This window comes from Amblyomma mixtum, chromosome 9 (genome assembly GCF_055824585.1).
Source record: "Amblyomma mixtum isolate Tamu chromosome 9, ASM5582458v1, whole genome shotgun sequence".
Lineage (NCBI taxonomy): Eukaryota > Metazoa > Arthropoda > Arachnida > Ixodida > Ixodidae > Amblyomma > Amblyomma mixtum.
Window position 1 is genome coordinate 72,289,347 of NC_143020.1, and position 19,221 is coordinate 72,308,567.

General features: G+C 45.3%; 1 protein-coding gene across 1 annotated transcript in view; it reads right to left on the bottom strand.

The window, feature by feature from the left end:
* emb (exportin-1 emb) overlaps positions 1-19,221 on the bottom strand; it is a 44,828-nt gene that overhangs the window by 17,257 nt on the left and 8,350 nt on the right. The window contains exons 5-13 of the mRNA XM_089560389.1: positions 18,554-18,669; positions 17,705-17,819; positions 16,314-16,433; positions 14,286-14,414; positions 12,537-12,695; positions 11,053-11,274; positions 10,027-10,165; positions 8,926-9,029; positions 6,064-6,298 (exon numbers count right to left, since the gene is read on the bottom strand). Coding sequence (XP_089416515.1) covers positions 6,064-6,298; positions 8,926-9,029; positions 10,027-10,165; positions 11,053-11,274; positions 12,537-12,695; positions 14,286-14,414; positions 16,314-16,433; positions 17,705-17,819; positions 18,554-18,669 — 1,339 coding nt within the window. The remainder of the gene's footprint in view (positions 1-6,063; positions 6,299-8,925; positions 9,030-10,026; positions 10,166-11,052; positions 11,275-12,536; positions 12,696-14,285; positions 14,415-16,313; positions 16,434-17,704; positions 17,820-18,553; positions 18,670-19,221) is intronic.

Consider the following 19,221-nt stretch of genomic DNA (forward strand, 5'->3'; position numbering starts at 1 on the left):
CCTGGTACTACCTGTTACTGGTTAGAATTTTGAATTTTCAAGCCTCTTAAGACGTCGCAACATTTCGACCAATGGAGAGTTTTGTAACGCTGCCAAGTTTTGGGTGACACTGGGTTTTCGTGTCGATAAGACATCTAATGCTTTTGTAGTAATAAGTGTTAGCGCCCTTCGAAAACCCGTATTCCCTCCTTTTGATTGAGAAAGTCAGCTAGCCTGTTAAAATAACTTAAGTAGACAAATAAATCAGTGTATAGTATGCTGGCTGGGGTGCCTATAGTAAGCAATCAACTCCACAATAAAATCTACCAATAAGAATATGTGAATGGCTAGAATATAAAATTATGACATTACTGAAGAGCAATAAATTGAGTAAGGCAAAAAATCAATGAATGAGAAAAAGAAGTTCTTGATTAAAAGACAGTCAATGACAGAACATCAAGCATACCACTAGATTTTTGCTCATAAGCACTCTCCCACGAGAATTCACGAGTACCTTCACACACAAAAAAATAATTTAAAAAAGCCCAGACCCATACCTGGTATATTAGTTCAATACAATACTACTTCAGGCTCGCACTGACCATGAGCTCAAATGCTTATTCAAAACCGTCAGAAAAGGCTACCTTCATATTTTGCACAAGGTTGTGATGCTAATGTATAAAAGTTGAAACACCATCCTTTCATTTTTGACATCGAAAACTGCACTCAACCCTACCTTCCTCCAAACCCCTTCACTCTGATATGAAAGTGCCATTTTTAAAGCATTTTAAAACTCCCAAAAATTTTGGGAAAGAGTGCAATTTCATGCTCTGGCATTTTCTGGCTCAGCATTCCAATACTGAGGGAATCAGCGATGTTCAATTGCACACTGCGTGAAAACAAGCCCGATCCAAACACCATTATGAAAACTGACCAATGCTCAACACAAGCCATGTCATATGGGATATCTAACAAGAAATTCTGCTGCTACACAAGCAGCCGATATTAAACGATCAAATTTGCACGTTATGCAGCTTACACCTACCTAAAAAGTTTCTCATGAAGTGCTCTCCTGTTTCGAATGGCCTAACTATTGTTTACCTTGGTACACCCCCTTCTGCAATGCTTCGCAAAGAAAAGTATCTGCACACTTATGAAATACGTACGGGATAACCTCTAGAGGATAACCTTGAGATGTAGTGGAGCAGACTTGGCAAACAAGAGAAGCTTCGCCTCTTCACAAAAAAAGCAACAAATGGCAAAAAACCACTGCACAGTGTTGCCCACATAGACTGTGGATAGAAGAAAACTTGCAATGAGCAAGTTGCAATGATGTGAAAGAAAAAAAAAACTGCGACAAACACAGTATGCACTGAGTTAGAACCGAAAGAAAAAAAAAAGAGGCACACACACCAAAGCATGCCTCCTTTTACGGCTACAAAAAAGGGACAGAATGCAGAATATAGATATCTTCTTTTTTTTATTGTACTTCAAGCATTCCAACGTTCAATCATCCACAACATTCACGCACAACAATCACGCTCATTCGCAACCCTGATGCGAACACCATGGAGAATAAGAGCAGTACAGAGTGAAAGTCCAACCACAGCGAACATTCACAACCGTCATACACACAGTGCAGTCCAGAAGTTCAGCCAAGGCAAACAGACAAATAGTCACACACTATGCACACACAACCACCAGTCCATCACATCCACACAGTCAGAAAGTTCGAAGATGCAGACATTTCGAGAGAAAAAGGCTGCTGAGCACCAAATTCAATCGTTAACAAGACATTGTGGGCACGTTAGGTACTACAAACACGAAACAGCAATGTTTTTCAACCTTTGATCAAGCGAATAAAAATTAAAAGATTAAAACCAAAGCAGTACATTAAATAGAACACTTCCCAATATGAACACTGAGCACAAGATCTGCTGATAAACATGTTGGCACAGTGTGCCTCTCCTGGTGCATTAATTAAGGTGCCGACATGAGCGGCAGATCACAAGAACGATGCCCTAAATATATGAACATGATTGCTCAAGTTAATGCGGCCCTAATCCTAACACACCCTTTCATACGTTGCCTGTCACACAATGTGCATGTACATGCGCTCCCTCGCATTCATCACAACATTGCAAGTGGTGTCCGTTACTCAAGAAGAGTGATCAAAGTTTATTAATAAACTATATGACAAGAAGCGTACAACGCCCTGTCCACTGGCTCCAAAGGCGAGTGTACAACACAGGCAGGCTCATCAAAAGCTGTAAACGGCCTGCCGGCAGGCCCCAACACTAATAGCTGACAAGAAAAGTGCATTCAACAAATCAGCTATGGAAGAACCTAAAGGACAATGGGAGAACCTGACCAGCATAGTTCAGTCATCTTTTCATTCAGCCACGCAAGTACCACGCACACACAAAACATTCTACACATTCAATATAAAAAAAAATGCACAAAAGGTCAGCTTAAAAAAAAAACTAAAAACTTAAAAAAAAAGGAATCATGTCCATGGAATAATGACTAGCTTGTTGACTTGACGAGGTAATCCTGTATAAGGTACAAAGGCTACCCCTGGATGTTTACTGTCAGACAAGAAAAAAACTGCACAATACCAAGCCAAATGCAAACAGATGAGCTGCTGGCCTTATGGGAAAAAAGTGGACTATGGACGATCACTTCACTGGCCACCTCTGCGCCTACCTCAGCGAAACTGGTCTCCACCTTAACTTTCTATATCCCAGATTACACTCCCCCTTGTTCAACTTATGCCTCATGGCACACTTCTCGAATAAAAAAAAAAAGAAAAATCCACCCGCACAATGGCAACGAAAGTACACAGATTGCAAGGCTAACAGCTGATAAATGCACCGGAAACAATCGTGGTGAAGAGGTTACCTGCAATGTCACATCGTAACGGAGGAACATCTATGTACAGTCGGCCAAATCTTTAGCTGGCGTGCGTGACGGCCGCGTTTTCCGTGCTCCTGCAGCTTATGACTGAGCAAACTTGCGAAAATATCAAATTTAAGCACAGGCTCACTAAGCTCGTGCGTAATACTGAGCTTTCCACAAGTTTGATTCGTCCCAAAGCGCAGGAGCACAGAAAAAGCGGCCGTCGCGCACGCCAGCTAAAGATTTGGCCGGCTGTACATAGTGCTGGTCCATGACCAACCAAGTGTGAGCTTTAAACTTGCTAAACTGTAATAATCTTAGCACCCCCAACTGCTCTAACAAGTCTACAGTGACCACAGGAAACTAACAGAAAGGCGCAGGAATTAGATAATTATGGCTTTTGCACCGTAACGATATCACATATTGAACTGCTGAAATACTGAACTATTCCATAATTGCCATCAAACTGGACATTTCTGGGCACAACTGTATATTGTAGGATTTTCATCCGATGTCGTAACAATCTGCTAAATGCAAGCAACTAGCTAAAACGACATGCAATATCAATTTATTCCCAAGGACAAGCACTCCAAACGATCAATATGCCTTTTTTATTTTTTTGTCCATGGCACCACCAAAGCACAAGCCACCACAGTACGTCCTCCTTTTGAATGCGCCTGTTTCATCCCTCCAGAGGGAGGTCTTTTAAATATCTATGTTAACATAGTCACTGCATTGGAGTCATTTCCCGGCTATGTTATGGTCCCGATCACTTCTAGAATGCCATGCATCTCTGCCATGAGTTAGGGATTTGCGGCACCCAACAATGGACTCGTCTCACTTATGGATAGCATACCAGCTGAAGTTGCATTGCATATGTGACTTTGCACTGGTGGCAATACTATTTATCCCATACAGCTGTAGAACAGATACAGAAAGGAAGATACATCCTGAACTCACCAATTTGAAAATTAACTCCCTTTTTCTTTTTAAAATAACTGCTAGCAAAAAACAACAAAGGGCCTTCGCTCACACTTACCTCTGCTCTCTTTCTACTCTATGTTTTCCTTTATTATTCTTTACTAGACATTACTGTAGAATCACCGTGATACAATCACAGTTTATACGAATTTCAGGATCGTAGAAATTGGCAGAATTCCTGGCCAAAGTGTGTACTGTGCACAATGCACAGAATTCCAGGTGATCCGAACAATCTCCTGCACCACTAGCCGATATGAACGTGCGAGCTGCAATCAGCAGTCGCTCGTTCGTAAATAAACAACATCAGCCGTAAACAAATCCACACGAATATGTTTCCCATGCTTCAGCGTACAGATTTTGTACAGATTGAGATTAGTATAAAAAATTCTACTGAACTCGCTTATTTTTTTTTTTATACATTTATATTTACTCACGTGTACGCCGGCTAATGGCACTGCAGTTTAAATCATCTGGGATTACTGTTGTACTCAGCTTTGCATGCAAACTGCTCCATTGTGCTTGAGCATAGGTCTGACATTGCACTACGATGCAATCCTTCCCCTCAATGCAAATTAACTTACAAATTTTTGAACTGCATATAAAACAAGAAGCATAAAAGATTACAGTGAAGGCTGAAATGGAAAACACATGGTTAGAATGAGCCAGTCCTCTTCTCAAAAAAAGGTCATCAAACTTGAGCACTGACAACACTAGAACTGCCATCACCCTGCCGCATGGCACTAAAACAGACTGGCATTTATGCAATCAAACAATGACCTGGTGGGATATTCTGGCACTCAAATTATTACCTGTAGGGGCTTTTGGCACGAGTATTTACAGATGGTCTCCACACTAAAACAGTCAATCCCGGATATATTAAACCCAAAACATCCCCTTCAGAATTCCACATAAAAGTATGCCACTGTTGGCTGTGTTTATCAAACTAACCTTCAGCATAACACTGGATATATTGAACAACGCACTGCACCTGCACAAGTGTTGCTTCACCTAACGACGTTCCCGCGATCACTTTTCACGCACGGACACAGATTGGCAGAGCAGCCTTGGGACACCTAAAGGCAATGCTAGCTACTTACACAAAAACTTCTGACGAAAGCCACCTAATAGTCTTCAATTTAGCATGCCTTTTTTTTTTTCCCCCAACGCGGCACTACTGTCACGCAGCAAAGTCAATGCACCAGCTGCCATGCGGCAAAGCCTCGAAAGCTTGCAGCGGCTGTTATGTACACTGCTTTACTGCTGGAGGTACAACAGAAATCTACCCACACCTCAATTTTAACGAGATAGTATTACGTTCATGGTGTACCGGTAACAAGATTAGGCCTCCCATGGTAAGGAGCAGATGGTAATGAGTTCCAAAGCATCGTAGTAGCCTCTCCTTCAATACAAATCGGGCTAGGCCTAAAGACAATTAGAGAGCAGCTCTATGCCAGTAGTATGCCGCCGGGGAGGCAGCACATCACAACAGGAAGCATGCAGCTAGCATCAGTGCAACGTATTAATGCTTCCAGGTCAGAGATAGGCTTATTCATTTATATATATATTGAATTATTGATATATCAAACTATTTTGAGATACTCTTCCCTTGATATACCCAAGCTCGACTGCGGTAAGAAAGTCTGAAGTCCCTGCAATGTGACTGCAACATACCGTGGCACAAAGACTCCCAGAGAACTATGAATGTAGATTGGTTTATTGGGGGTTTAACGTCCCAAAGCAACTAAGGCTATGAGGGACGCCATAGTGAAGGGCTCCGGAAATTTCTAACACCTGGGGTTCTTTAACGTGCACTGACATCGCACAGTATACACGGGCCTCTAGAATTTCGCCTTCATCGAAATTCGGCCGCTGCGGCCGGGATCGAACCCACGTCTTTCGGGACAGCAGCTGAGCGCCGTAACCACTGAGCCACCGCAGCGGGGTCTATGAATGTAGAGAATGACCAATTCCGCATATACGAACACTAACCCATTGTCACTATCCGAACAACTGCGATCCGTGAACACTGGATCTGAACGCCTGAATAATCGAAGTGAAGCCAAACTGCTGGCACATCTAATTCGCATCTGACTGAACTACGCTAATCGACCATCGTTCTTTTGTTTTAGCAAACTCGGGCAATAAATTAGGGGTGCGCAAATCACGCGAGCAAATAGGGCGATCCCCATCACCACCCAGACTCACCGTGCATGAACTCGAAGAGCTTGTTGACGACCGTCTTGAGGAACTTCCAGTGGGCGCGGAGGAAGCGAGGGTACTGTCCCACCACGTACATGATGTTGGAGGCAATGATGGCCTTGTTGTCCTTGCCCCGCTTCTGCTCGCACAGGCCCAGCAGGTCCTTGATGACCGTCACCAGGAACCGCTTCTCATCCTCCTCGTGCATCGCCCCACTGATGGACCCAATGGCCCAGCACAGCTGCACACGCATACGTAATAAGGGAGAAGGGATTGGTATTAGAGCTACTAGTTGCCTTCGTAGTGTGTAGCACTTCTAGCCGCAATGGATTCTGCCAATGGCAGTCTGAAGCCTGGACCAGCTTGCACATCTCAGTTTTGAGAACAGGAAGGGCACATAGCTAGTTAAGTTTGTCAGTGGACACCTCAAGGGGACCATGAACATGGACTACAAGCTAGGTAACTCAGTGTTTTAGTCAGCGTTCAGTGCTTTAGGCATCCATCTACAAAATTAACTATGCACCTTTCCTTTTCTCAAAAACCAAGGGATTTTACACTGTGAATAGGATTAGACTCAGTTCGGAGAAAAGGAAAGGTGCATAGCTAGCTTACTTTGTGGTGGACAGCTCAAGCACACCACGAACACCAACTAAAAGCTTGGAAACAGTGTTTTAGTCCACTTCCGACAAAGTGAACTACAGTATGGAAGCGGGGAGGAGTGGGTGAGGGAAGAAATGCGGGTTAATGACATCCAGGTCGAAATCAAGAGGAAGGAGTGGGATCGGGCAGGGCATGTAATTCAAAGGCAAGATAACCGCTGGCCCTTCAGGGTAACGGAGTGGATTCCAAGAAAAGGCAAACGTAGCAGGGGGCGGCAGAAAGTTCAGTGGGCGGATGCGATTAATAAGTTTGCGGGGATACGGTGGCCACAACTGGCAAAAGACAGGGTTAGTTGCAGAGACATAGGAGAGGCCTTTGCCCTACAGTGGGCGTAGTCAGGCTGGTGGAGATGATGATGCGTCTTTTCTTTTTTTTTCAAAGCCGAGAGAGGTTTTACACTGCAAATAAGATTAGACTGGCAATAAGACTGTAGACTGCCTTATTTGCTTTGTGCAGGCCGCCCCTCCCCCCCCTCTCTCTCTGAGTTTTAATGTTGCAACACCGTGCTGTGAGTCTCAGCCAATGAGAAGGCGAAGCAGCCTCATAGAATGCCAGTGCACTTTGAGTCGCACATTTTGCAGTTGGCTAGTTTCAGAAACTGCTTTAGACTCCAGGCTAATGACTGTGAAGAATGCCTAGTGAACCAGACAGTCTGCCACGCTTTAGTGTGGAAAACCTGTTTCCCCCCTCTGTTTTCGACGCGGCCGACCACCTTCATCATCGTGTGTCAGGACAGCACCAGCTGGGCGAGGAGGAAATGAGGGAAGTGGAAGCAGCGATGACAGCGCCACCTCGAAGGTTATGCGAAACTCCGCGCAGCCAGTAGGAGTCTCTTCAAGATCTGGCCACCATCGTGAGCAGTTGCAGCCGCATGCTCTCATCACCTTCCGCGGCAGGCACACGGAGATCTGTTGTGCCTTGCCAGTGGACTTCTGGTACCAGCCGTTACATCAAAACTGGTACAGCAAATGCGCGCTCTCGCGTCATCTCCCCTAGCAAATGCTAAGGGATGGCTTTGCTCCAGAATGCGGCGCGCACGGGAAAACCCGGGCGTCATTGTCGGTGCATACAAACATTTGCCGCCGATACCTCCTAAGCCGTGCCCCTGCCACAGCTGGTAAGTCGGAAGCCCTTCTTACGTAGCCTTCTACTTCCGAGGAATGCCTCGTTGACGTTTTGCAGCTAGCCGGCCCACTCGGTGTTATTTGCAAATGTAATAAATAGTGTATGAGTGTTCACGCTTTGTCGTCCCTCCCTTTGTTCCCTTGAGCATGAACCCCTCCGCGATTAGCGAGCGGGAACGCCTCCACGGAGTGGGAGTGCGGGGGCGGAAGATTGACCCCAATATTTCCATAACTGTTGCCACCAAAACAATTCGACTTCCAGCGCACTGCTGCTGTTGATGCGAGTTCTTGAAGTTTTTTGTCAGCTCTAATCTCGTTTTGCTGTATATCAGAGGAATGCAGCATCACCGCGTCGCGCGGATGCGGCTACTGGCGGTATAGCAGTTCCCCATGCTGGGGAAAGAGTCAGGCCAACTTCACACTCAGCAGCCTCATTGACTCGATCATTCGGCACTAGTCTGTTGTCACGGCCAGCGCATACAGTTGAAGCAGGATATCTGTTGAAATTACTAATCCACTTTTTCCTCTTCCCGAAATTATGCCGACAATACACCATGCAGGCTGAACCAGGACCAAGCATCGCTGCACATTTTTCTCACTACACACGGTTGGTACAAAGCGTCGCCCCACCTCGTGGCTCGAGCGCACCTAACAGACTATGCTAGCCAATTCTGCCAACTGGATTACACCCAGCTCAGACGTGCAAACAGTAGCAAAAGCCAGTCACTTTCAAACGAGACTCTAATGACTCCAGTGTCAGCCATGAAACAGGAACAAGATGTTTCAGAAAACTGCCATTTCGGCGTCACTTTTGACTCCGACTCAGCCAAGACAGGTTTCTTTTTTTTTTTTTTAAGCACCAACAGTTACCTAGCTACTTCCCAAGTTTCTGGCCTCTTAAGGTTTACACCCTTAAGAGGCGAGAAAATTGGGAGGTAGGTAGATAACCATTGACATTCAGAAAAAAAAAAAAAATTGGGGGGATTTTTCTCGCGTCTAAGACCTGTGTCCTCCCTTGATTAATAAGGCAACCCAATTCAAAGTACACATTCTGAATTGAAAAGAAAAAAAAAACCACACATACAGTGTTGAGGTTCTTCCAAGACCACTCCGTGCCGTTGACCTGGAAGTGCAGCTTCTCCGTCATGATCCGCTCCGTGTCGAGGTAGTCCAAGTGAGTGAGGTACACTGCAAGGGGAAAGACACCCAGTTTCAAGCTTCCACATCCTGCACCTAGACGTCCCTGAATGTAATGAACCAGCTAGAGGCTGCAAAAGGCTAGTGATCCAAATGTTTTCAGATTTTTTGCCACAAATTCCCCATCGAGTTGACCAACACGACAGTCCACTTCAAATCTCCACACGTGACACAAAGGCAGCCATAAATACCTGTGTGTGGTTATGCATTTAGGTATGGGAGTCCAATCCATCGTCAAGTGTGCATCAACCTTGCAAAGTCCTTCTATCACCCATTACCATAAAAATATATGGGTGTCTGAAATCAATGTCATGAATGTCTTTCAGAAGTAACTGCCAATTATGGATCCCAATAGATGCTGCGCATTACATTATATCACCATACAATGCCAAGCAGCAGTGACAACACCATGACCAACAAATAATCAGACTAAGGTGTTGTTTAAACAAATTCTTTACTGCGCCGATTTGCACCCTGAATGAATTGAACAACTCCGCGGCAGCAATTATCAACATGCGTGCTCGGAAGTCATCCAGGAAAAGAATCACCGCTACTTTCGGCCACATCGAATTTACACCTGACCAAGACCTTTCAATTCAAGACAACGCGCAGAAACCATCTACTACAATTTCGAATAACACAGAAGTGGCTGCCCACGGCTGCAATCATTCGAGATAAATCTGGCTGCACCACGAACCAAAAACGAAGTGATAAAGCCATGTACCAGTAACTTTGAGTAAAAGTTAAGGTAATCATCTTTCCTTGCTTTAAATTGCAGATTTTATCTTTCTTCTGATGAAGGCTCTTGAAAAGCATGGTGTAAAGAATGAAGTAACGCTCACAATTAACCAGTCCGAAGGCAACAAACAGAATTACTTTATAGGTCAGTTTCCACACTGACCCTCAAAATATACCAAATACCTCAACAGAAACCTCAACAGCACAAAGAAAAAAGAAAAAGGTAGACAGGAAAGGAAGATGCACTGACCCAAGGTCTCCCGCATGTTCTTGTACAGCTGGATGGCGTCCGTGTCCTTCATGAACTCCCGCACCACTTCACCCTGCTCGTTCTCAACGACAATCACCTCCTCGGGCTTTGCCATCCGACCAATCATGATGTACCGCAACTGCAAGGTAGGATGGAGAAAAAGAATTCAAACCTCATGCCACCACTGTACCGGCTTGACCAGGCCAAAAATACAGCTGTACTAATATTTTCTTCAGTACAACAATGTTTCAGCAGTCCCACCTGTCCTCTCCCCAGCAGCAAGGTTTCTGCTTTTAAATGCTTAATAAAATCATGGATGTTTACAGCACAAGCCATGTATTAATCGCTTTCACACTACGGTTACCAATGCAATATCGTCCGCAGTCAGTCAAGATGGTGGAACAAATTAAATTGTGGGGTACTGTGGGGTTTACAGTCCCCTAGCGATAACCCCGCCGCTGTGGCTCAGTGGTTATGGTGCTCGGCTGCTAACCCGAAAGACGCGGGTTCGATCCCGGCCGCGGCGGCTAGAATTTCTTTGGGGGAGAAATTCTAGAGTCCCGCGTACTGTGCGAAATCACTGCACGTTAAAGAACCCCAGGTGGTCGAAATTTCCGGAGCCCTCCACTACGGCGTCCCTGATAGCCTGAGTCGCTTTGGGACGTTAAACCCCATAAACCAAACCAACCAAACCAGTCCCCTAGTGACACATGGTTATGAGGGACACTGTAATGGAGGGCTCCGGACTGATCTGGACCTGCAAGGCTATTCCAACGTGCACTGACATTGCACAACACACGGGCACTTTTGCATTTTCCGTCCATCTAGGAATCAGCTGCCAGACACTAAAGCCCCTGTGGCGGGTGAGATGATGGAACAGGAAAGCCAGGCCAGCATTTGTCATGCAGCCATCACGCCTACACTAGAAGCTCCAGCCAATCAGCACGAACCAAAGCGGATACGGTGGACATTTCCAGGATAAGAGGCCAGGTGCAAGCAAGCGATGGCAATCTGCCGGACACGTACCTTGGTAAGGACGGGTCCGTACAGGAGCCGGCGTGCCGACTGGGGTGAGCCGGGACTTCGCCGGGCGGGCTCGCCGCCTCCCACGTACAGCGGGGCACCTGTGCCCAGACCGTAGGGGATCTCCCGGTAGAGGTCCGAGGCCAGCGCGTTCCAGTACTCGAGGCAAATCTTGAAGATCTCCACCTCTTCCACCTCCGAGATGAGCAGCAGGTAGTGCAGAGCCTGCAGGCGAGAAACCAAGAAGCAGCCAAAGGCAGTGCTTTAGTTAAAAGGAAACTTCCCAATGCACCCGGCCTACCACTGCTTCTGGAGGCCAGCGCGAATGACATTATGGAAAGCACTGTAGCTACTTTCCTCCGCCTGACCCTCCTCATTGTAGTGAAGAAGTTGCGCCGGACCCGTAGACGTAAAAGAAGATGAGCAGTGGAGCCGCCGCCCGGCAGACTACGAGGCAACAACTACGAGCTTCGAAACCAGAACATCGGTGCTGCATTCGTGACGGCTACCAGTGCTTTAAATCCCGCCGTACACTTGGTGGAGGTCGCAGGTTTCGATCTTCTCTGTCCACCCTGGAACTCCGCAGCCGTCGGCTCTCCACCTCGATGACTGCCTCCGGCAACACCCCCTCCGGCCCCGCTTCTCATGCCCCCACTGTTGCTTGCTCCGGAATGTTTCGCCACCAGGACCCGCCAGTCTTCAGTGGCACCGACGATCAATATGTCAAAGATTGGCTTTCATCTTACGAACGCGTAAGCACGCACAATAAGTGGGATAACGTCCTTAAACTCAACAACATCATCTTTTACCTTACGCAAGTCGCGAAACTCTGGTACACTAATCACGAAGCGGACATCACGACTTGGGCCACCTTCAAGGCCCGCTTTGCGGATGTCTTTGGATGCCCTGCAGTCCGCAAACTTCGCGCCGAACATCGTTTGCGCGGCCGGGTACAGCAGTCTGGGGAAACATTCACCAGCTAGTACATCGAGGATGTTTTAGACCTGTGCCATCGCGCCAACTCCTCGATGCCCGAAAGCGACAAGGTTCGACATATCTTAAAAGGCATCCATGAAGGCGCTTTCCATATGTTACTGGTAAAAGAGCCCCACACTGTTGCCGATGCTCGTCATAACCCTGTGCCAGAGTTATGACGAGCTTCGCCGGCAACGTGTCGTCACTCGGCAACCCGACGAAACGGTCGCAGCCATCTCCAATGTCACTGACGACTCTGCGTTCCTTCAACATATTAAGGCCTTCGTCTGTGAAGAGGTTGCTCAACAGTTATCACTGCTGCCCAGCACTCAAGAGTCTACCTCACAGCTGTCGCCCGGGGTTCGCCATGTTATTCGCGAACAAGTTGCCAAAGCGCTTCTCCCTGCCTGCCGTCCAATTTCCTTGACGCCCCTCTCACGACTCCTCTCACCTATGCCGAAACTCTCGTTCGTATCAATTGGATCAGGACACAGGGAGAGACTAGCACGTACCGCATGCAGCACCTCCAAAAGGTCGGCCCGCTTCTCGATGAGCGCGCCGTGCTCCTTGAGGTAGGTGCAGAGGAACAGGCTCAGATTCTGAATGAACTTCTGCTCGTCATCCTGGCCGTTGGCGTAGGCATCCTTGATGATGGTCGAGGGCGGCAGCATCTGTGCAAAAAGGCAGAGGGACAACATTTACAACGCAATTTCCAAAACAGCCTCCCACAAGTGAACAGCACAAGTGTAGAGTGATGCAGTCAAGACAGTGTGATTGTCTAGAACCTGCTTTTACGACAGATTCATAATGGCACTCATCAAAGATGAGCGGACCAAGTGCCTTGCAGCCCCAGAAGTTACGCCAACAGAAAAAGTACTGCTGCTGACCAACTAGGAGGGGGAAGAAAAAAAACACCAGGCCTTTCTGCAAGAATTGTCACAGATGAACTATGATGCATCTAAACGTCCTCACATTCAACCCCATCTCTCAAAAACATGCTTCACGAAAATGGCCTCTAGGGTGAACATACTTGTTTTGCGTCCATGCACAGTTCGCCTCTCCTTTGTATACCCAGTTTGCAATATGCCAGACCAAGCTCTAAAACATTTGTCTTTCTTTTTTCTTTTAACTCTTTCCTTACCACGGCACTAGGTGTCGATCGCCGACGAGCGAAGTTTTTGAGCACGAATTTTGAAAATACCACTGCGCCCTGGACTTGTGGCGCCATCTCGGTGATTGTAGACAAAGTAGAGTTTCCGTTTCTGCACGGTTCACATTTTTACCGTGTGGCAGCGATTTTTAAAGGGCGCGCGGGTGCGAAGGTTGACGCGCACTTGAGCGGAGTGATGGCGTCGACATCCGAAACCGCGCGCGCTCGAAAGATCAGTTTTGCTCGATCCCGACGACCCGGCATCGAGCACAGATGACTCGGACATCGATGTCGCGTCGTCGGAGTTCAGCTCAGATGAGGAAGACGCAGCCGATCAGCCCGGAACATCAGCTTTCATTAATTATTTGTGATTGCTAATTTTTATTACCCATTTTGTTATTACTGTATTTCTTTCGTAATGTGCTTTTGTACTGTGCATTTAACACGCGCGTTTTGGTATATAGTATTGTGCTATAAGTTAATCTTTTCCTTGAAAAAAAAATTTTAAGTAGGACCAATCAAGAACTTGAATATTTCACTATGCGTCTTGTAATTTTTCCTAACTCAAAAAGTACTGAGTGTATATATATATCATTTTATACAGAAATGTTGCCTATTGATATACCCACAATTTGTATATTTTGGAATTTCGGTAAAAAAATTTTTCCCAGAGATATTACTCCTTACTCAGAAACTTTTTTGTATTTTGTGTTTTTTTTTGTTCATGAATATTTTTTTAAGGAAATAAATCTTTTTGTATTTCTTAAAAATAAATACTGCTCGAAAGCACGTTCATTTACCTTCACTTTTATGTACCGCATGGCACTGTACATTTAGTAGCTGTTGCACAACAAAATCGCAACTAAACCATACAAAAAACAGCCAATTTCCCCGTGGTAAGGAAAGAGTTAAGTACGAACTGCCACAGCACTAGACAATTACATGAAAAAATGTAAATTAAATCATGCAGCTAAGAACTATAGGTCAATGGAGGCCAAAATAACCGATACACAACCTAAAAGATATAAAAAGTAGCATCACACTGGCCGAAAATTGCCACTTGACGTTGTTACTGTCCGAGACAAAGGGTTGTTTGGAGCACCGAACTCACCTGCTCCAGTTGTGCCATGGTCTGAGTGAAGAGCAGGACAAACATCTCGTCGTAATGCGACGCATTGACGCCACTGATCTCCGTCAAGCACTTCAGCGTCACATTCCGGAACAGCGGAACATTCAGGAACTGCGAGCAAGAGCCAAGAGGTCAGTGCAGTCACCACTAAGCAGCAGTGCATAGGCACCATAAAACAACCTAAATGGCCAACAACCTGCCCTCTTTCAAGCCTAGAATTGTTTGCAACAGTGCCAAAAGAAAATATGATGGCATATGAAAGACACGTTTCAGTCACATGTGAAGTTCCTGAATAGAAATTGAAGTTCCACTCTTTCAAACAAGACCAAACTGACTGAATTCGAAGACATGCAAATTTCTCACATGCTGAAGCTTTTCTGCAAGTTATCACACTGAACTGACGTAGCACATTTATTCGACAATTTCTCAATAGCTGTGCACTTTCTCAGCTTCCAAACTCAACCTGTAGGTGGGAAAAAGATCTCCCAAATCCTATAACAACTTTTTTTTTCGTAAGTATCTAGCACTGAAAATCCGTGTCCCCCATCAAAACATTTGAGACTACCAATTTTTCTTTAAAGGGCAGCTGCAGCACTTTTTTGAGAATTTCGCAATATTCAAAAATTGAAATCTGTGTAGGCTGTAGGTAAAGCATGCCAAGTGTTTTTGCACTAGCATTTAAAATAGTGATGTAATCGACGATTGAATTTTGCGCTTCTCCTCAATACACCGGAGCAGTGCAGGGAAACTTAGCGTGACGTCAAAGAAGGTATGATTTCAAATTACCGCTGTCGTCCGCCACACCCTGCCCTGACGCGTTAGACGCTGTCAAACTACTCTCGGCAGGGTTCGCCTTCGGTGACGTTGGTTTTTTTTCTTCAAAGCAGGCGTTGGTGCGTTGAAAATATACCGATACCTTCAATGACGTCATCATGCGCCCCCCACTTGTCGTTGTGCGCTGCGGAGAAGCTTGAAGGGCGTCCGGATTTTAATCAGCGATTACTTCACCATTTCAAGTGCTAGCCCAAAAAGACTTCGCATGCTTTACCTGCAAGTTTCACACATTCGACCCTCTTAAGCTCGTTGATTTCTAAAACTTATGCAGTTTCCCTTTAAGAGGGGACACTGGTCTTTGAGACCAAAAAATGACCAAAACAACGATTTTCAAAAAATGACATTTGTGGAATTTACAGCTATCATTTTCCAACTGTACCACTTTTTTCCTTTAAGAAGTCATCATTTTGACCATAATATTAATTTCAGATCATCGTGTGGGCTGAATTTATGCAGGCACTGACAATTTAATAGCATGAAAATTTTGGACATCTGGCTATCTTAGTATGTCGATATCTCAACATCTAGGACAGATAGAGATGTTGTATTAGTTGCTAAGGGAAGCTGAAGGCACAGTGTTTGCAATAATCGAAGCAGATTTGTTCAATCACACTTCAAAAATTTATAATTTCGCAAAGTTTACCGATGCACTACATTCACACCTTGAACACTGATATTCCAAGTGCTGTAAAATTATTAATGAGGGTAAAACGGAAAAACTGCTTTGATTATTGCACTCTTTACTCACCATACTATGCAGCCGTGGATTAAAAATGATTTTTTATTGAGCAGTTTTTTTTGCACCGAGGTACTAATGAATGACTAATTGAAATTAATTATCCTGGTAACCAACTAATTCATGAGAAAGATAATTGCATTGTTGAAATCAGTATAAAAAGCTGAGCAAGATAGTACAGTTTTATTAGGATTGGGCTAAAAATAAGGAAAATAGGCCTAAGACCAGTGTCCCCCCTGAAGTGTACTAATGAATCAACTTGGCCTAGCAAGCTCGTGCATTTGTGGAACAGTGCCAGGAATGAGGACAGACAGATACCAACACACAGCATCAGCTTCTACACCCAGCACACTTGTTGCGTGCGTCAGTTTCAATCACTCTGTTTCTGGCACTTTTCTTTCACCAAAATACTGTTCCTGGCTCTGAGCTGGTCCTCGCACCTTGTAGATGAGTGTGCTGATGAGCTTTGTCTCGAAAATGTAGCCCAGCGGGATCCAGTTGAGAAACCGGAGGAGCGTCTCAAGTGTTGCGTGCACGAGGAGAGCATTCTGGGAGTTTTCCTGAAACAGCAAAATGAGAATGACAATGCAGCCAGTTCTTTACACACCGTGAGACATTAAAAAAGTTTAGTAACCCAAATCCAAAATGAACACCAGTTCATGTAGTGCAGTGCCAGCTACGATGAAAAAGGAAAAAAGTAGCTATATTTTGTCTCGCATTCCCAAGTGATCCCTTGATTGCTGCCAGCTTGTGGCTCAACTCGGGAGCATTGCAGATGAATCTTTACAGAGATATCATCACCATCATCATTATCAGCCTGACTACGCCCACTGCAGGGCAAAGACCTCTCCCATGTCTCTCCAATTAACCCTGTCCTGTGCCAGCAGCGGCCACCGTATCCACGCAAACTTCTTAGTCTCATCCGCCCACCCAACTTTCTGCCGTCCCCTGCTACGCTTGCCTTCTCTTGGAATCCACTCTGTTACCCTTAAGGACCAGCGGTTATCTTGCCTTCGCATTTATAGAGACATGCCAACTTTCAAAGTAAAGCCTCCTTGGTTGTCAAGTGAACGCCAGTACCCAGTCTTTTAAACAGCACTTCTCCGCAAAGAGCTGGACTAAAAATGCGACTTGTAATAAAAACAGCGCAAGGACACAAAGGACACAAAAATGCGAAATCTGCTTTCTAAACGTTCATGTTGTGGTTCAATGAAACAAACTTATAGCACTTTTAGAGAAAGGCACTACTTAGAAAAAGTTAAACGATACAACCCAAAGCGAGATTTCAATGCTGCTCATTGCACAATTTTTTTTTTTTTTTCACATAAGTGCTATCTGTTCTTCCCCATCGCGTTCCCTTCGCTATCGCTCTCTTTTCTCCTCCACTGCACTCTTTGTTCGCTTTCTTTTTATCCTCCAATGTGCTTGCTCACTTGGTTACGCCGAGGCACGCTGCTCAACGCAGGAACGCAGGTGCCTCAGAGCTGCGCTCTACAACACCCACGTAGTGCCATGCCCCAAAGCGGTTTATTCATTCATATTTTTTTTTTTGCAACAACCCCTGACGAGCATGCTTTTTTTTTTTTATTGCCGCATATTCCGATAAGGTACAGCCCGCTGGCTATACAAGTTGTTATAGGTTTATAATATATGGCATTATCTTTTCAATATCGGCCAATAAATCTCGAAATGTTCAGCATGCTTTTATATACTGGGTGCCGAAAACATAGTAAAACAAAAAAATTTTCCTTTCATCCAAACCTATGATCTGCGCACCACTCATCAGGCGCAGACTTTATACCGGATGTTAGCCTTCCAATGAATAACTGACCATGACAAACTGGCAGAGCTGGAAGATGTGCGAGAACTCGTTGCACATGGTGTCCTTGAGGTGCTTCGCCTTGGCCTGCGTCATCTGGCCGCTCGAGAAGTCAAACACCTCCTCACTGCAAGGGCGGGAAATGCGTGGAAAACCAATGAGAAAGCAAGAAAGCCTTGCCATCCTTCACACACGAAAACAAGGAATGGGCAAACACTTCAATCATTACGACTATTTGGCCGTGAATAAGATCTTAATGTACTGATTCAAATATCTCACAGTAGTACTTAGTTTGGTTTTATAGGGTTCAATGTCCGAAAGCAACTCGGGCTATGAGGGACGTCATAACGGAGAGCTCCGGATAATTTCGACTAATTCTTTACATGAACTGACATCACACAGTAATATTCATCACAGGCAAATAACATGTCTGAAAAGCTTCATACCTGTGGTTTTGTTTTCAAGGAACGTGCAGTCCTATTCTATCCATTCATTTTATTTACTTATTTAAGCACTTCCGGCGACATTAACGTTTTCTTCATTATTTTTTTTTTGCCCCCACAGATTTGATTCAGCTCAGCTTGAAGTCCTTGAAGGTGTCCTACAGCACACTCTTTCACTCTGCAAGTAAGAGCCTCGCTTGTTGGAAAAATAAATGGAGTTCAAATGCTCCCAATTCAGCCACTCAACCTTTCTTCACAACAGGTAAGGCTGAGCGGCAGAATCAGTAAGGTGTTCTACACATTTGCTTCAAGACTGTTCAAAGCAATTCACTTCAAATCTGCTTCAAGAAAAAAAAGAAAAAGAACCAAACAACACACAGTACCGGAAGGACATTGCAAGGCAGTAGCTCTGTCTCACCTGAGCAGCTTGAGGATGATCATGTTGTTCTGGCAGAGGGTCTCATTGGTCTTGCTGGCCCCGACAATGTCGCTGATGAAGGAGGGCCAGTTCTTGGGCCACTCCCTCTTCAGGATCTGCAGGGGCAGTTATAAAAGAGAGAGGCACAATGCTCCACTGTTCGACGCAGGGAAACGTGCAGCAAGGTCACCACAGTCTCCCCCGAAAATCTGTGGAACACTGCACAAACTAACTTGCACGAAACTTTTGACACCCCTTCAGGAACATCACAGATGGTTAAAACTAAATTAATGCTAGCTGGCATTTTTGAACTACCTTGAAACAGTACAGCAGAAGGCAAAGGGCGGAGTACAGGCAGGCTTTCAAGGTGCCCTACAGCGCAAATCCAAAAAAGGACCAGAAGAATGAAACCCTTATCACCTTCCCATCAACATAAAAGTAAAAGCTCACTATTTCAGACCTCAAAGGACTGGAAAAAAACATTCTAATTATCAAATGAAGCCCAAAAGCCACCCCCCCCCCCCCCATCCCATCCCTTCCCTTCCCTTCCCTTCCCTTCCCCCCCCCCCCCCCTCCCCAAAAAAAAGAACTTTGCATCCCAGTAAATTTACTTGATGAACTAGTAGGCCAATGGTCACCCACTTCTGAGATGAGAACTGCACGACAAC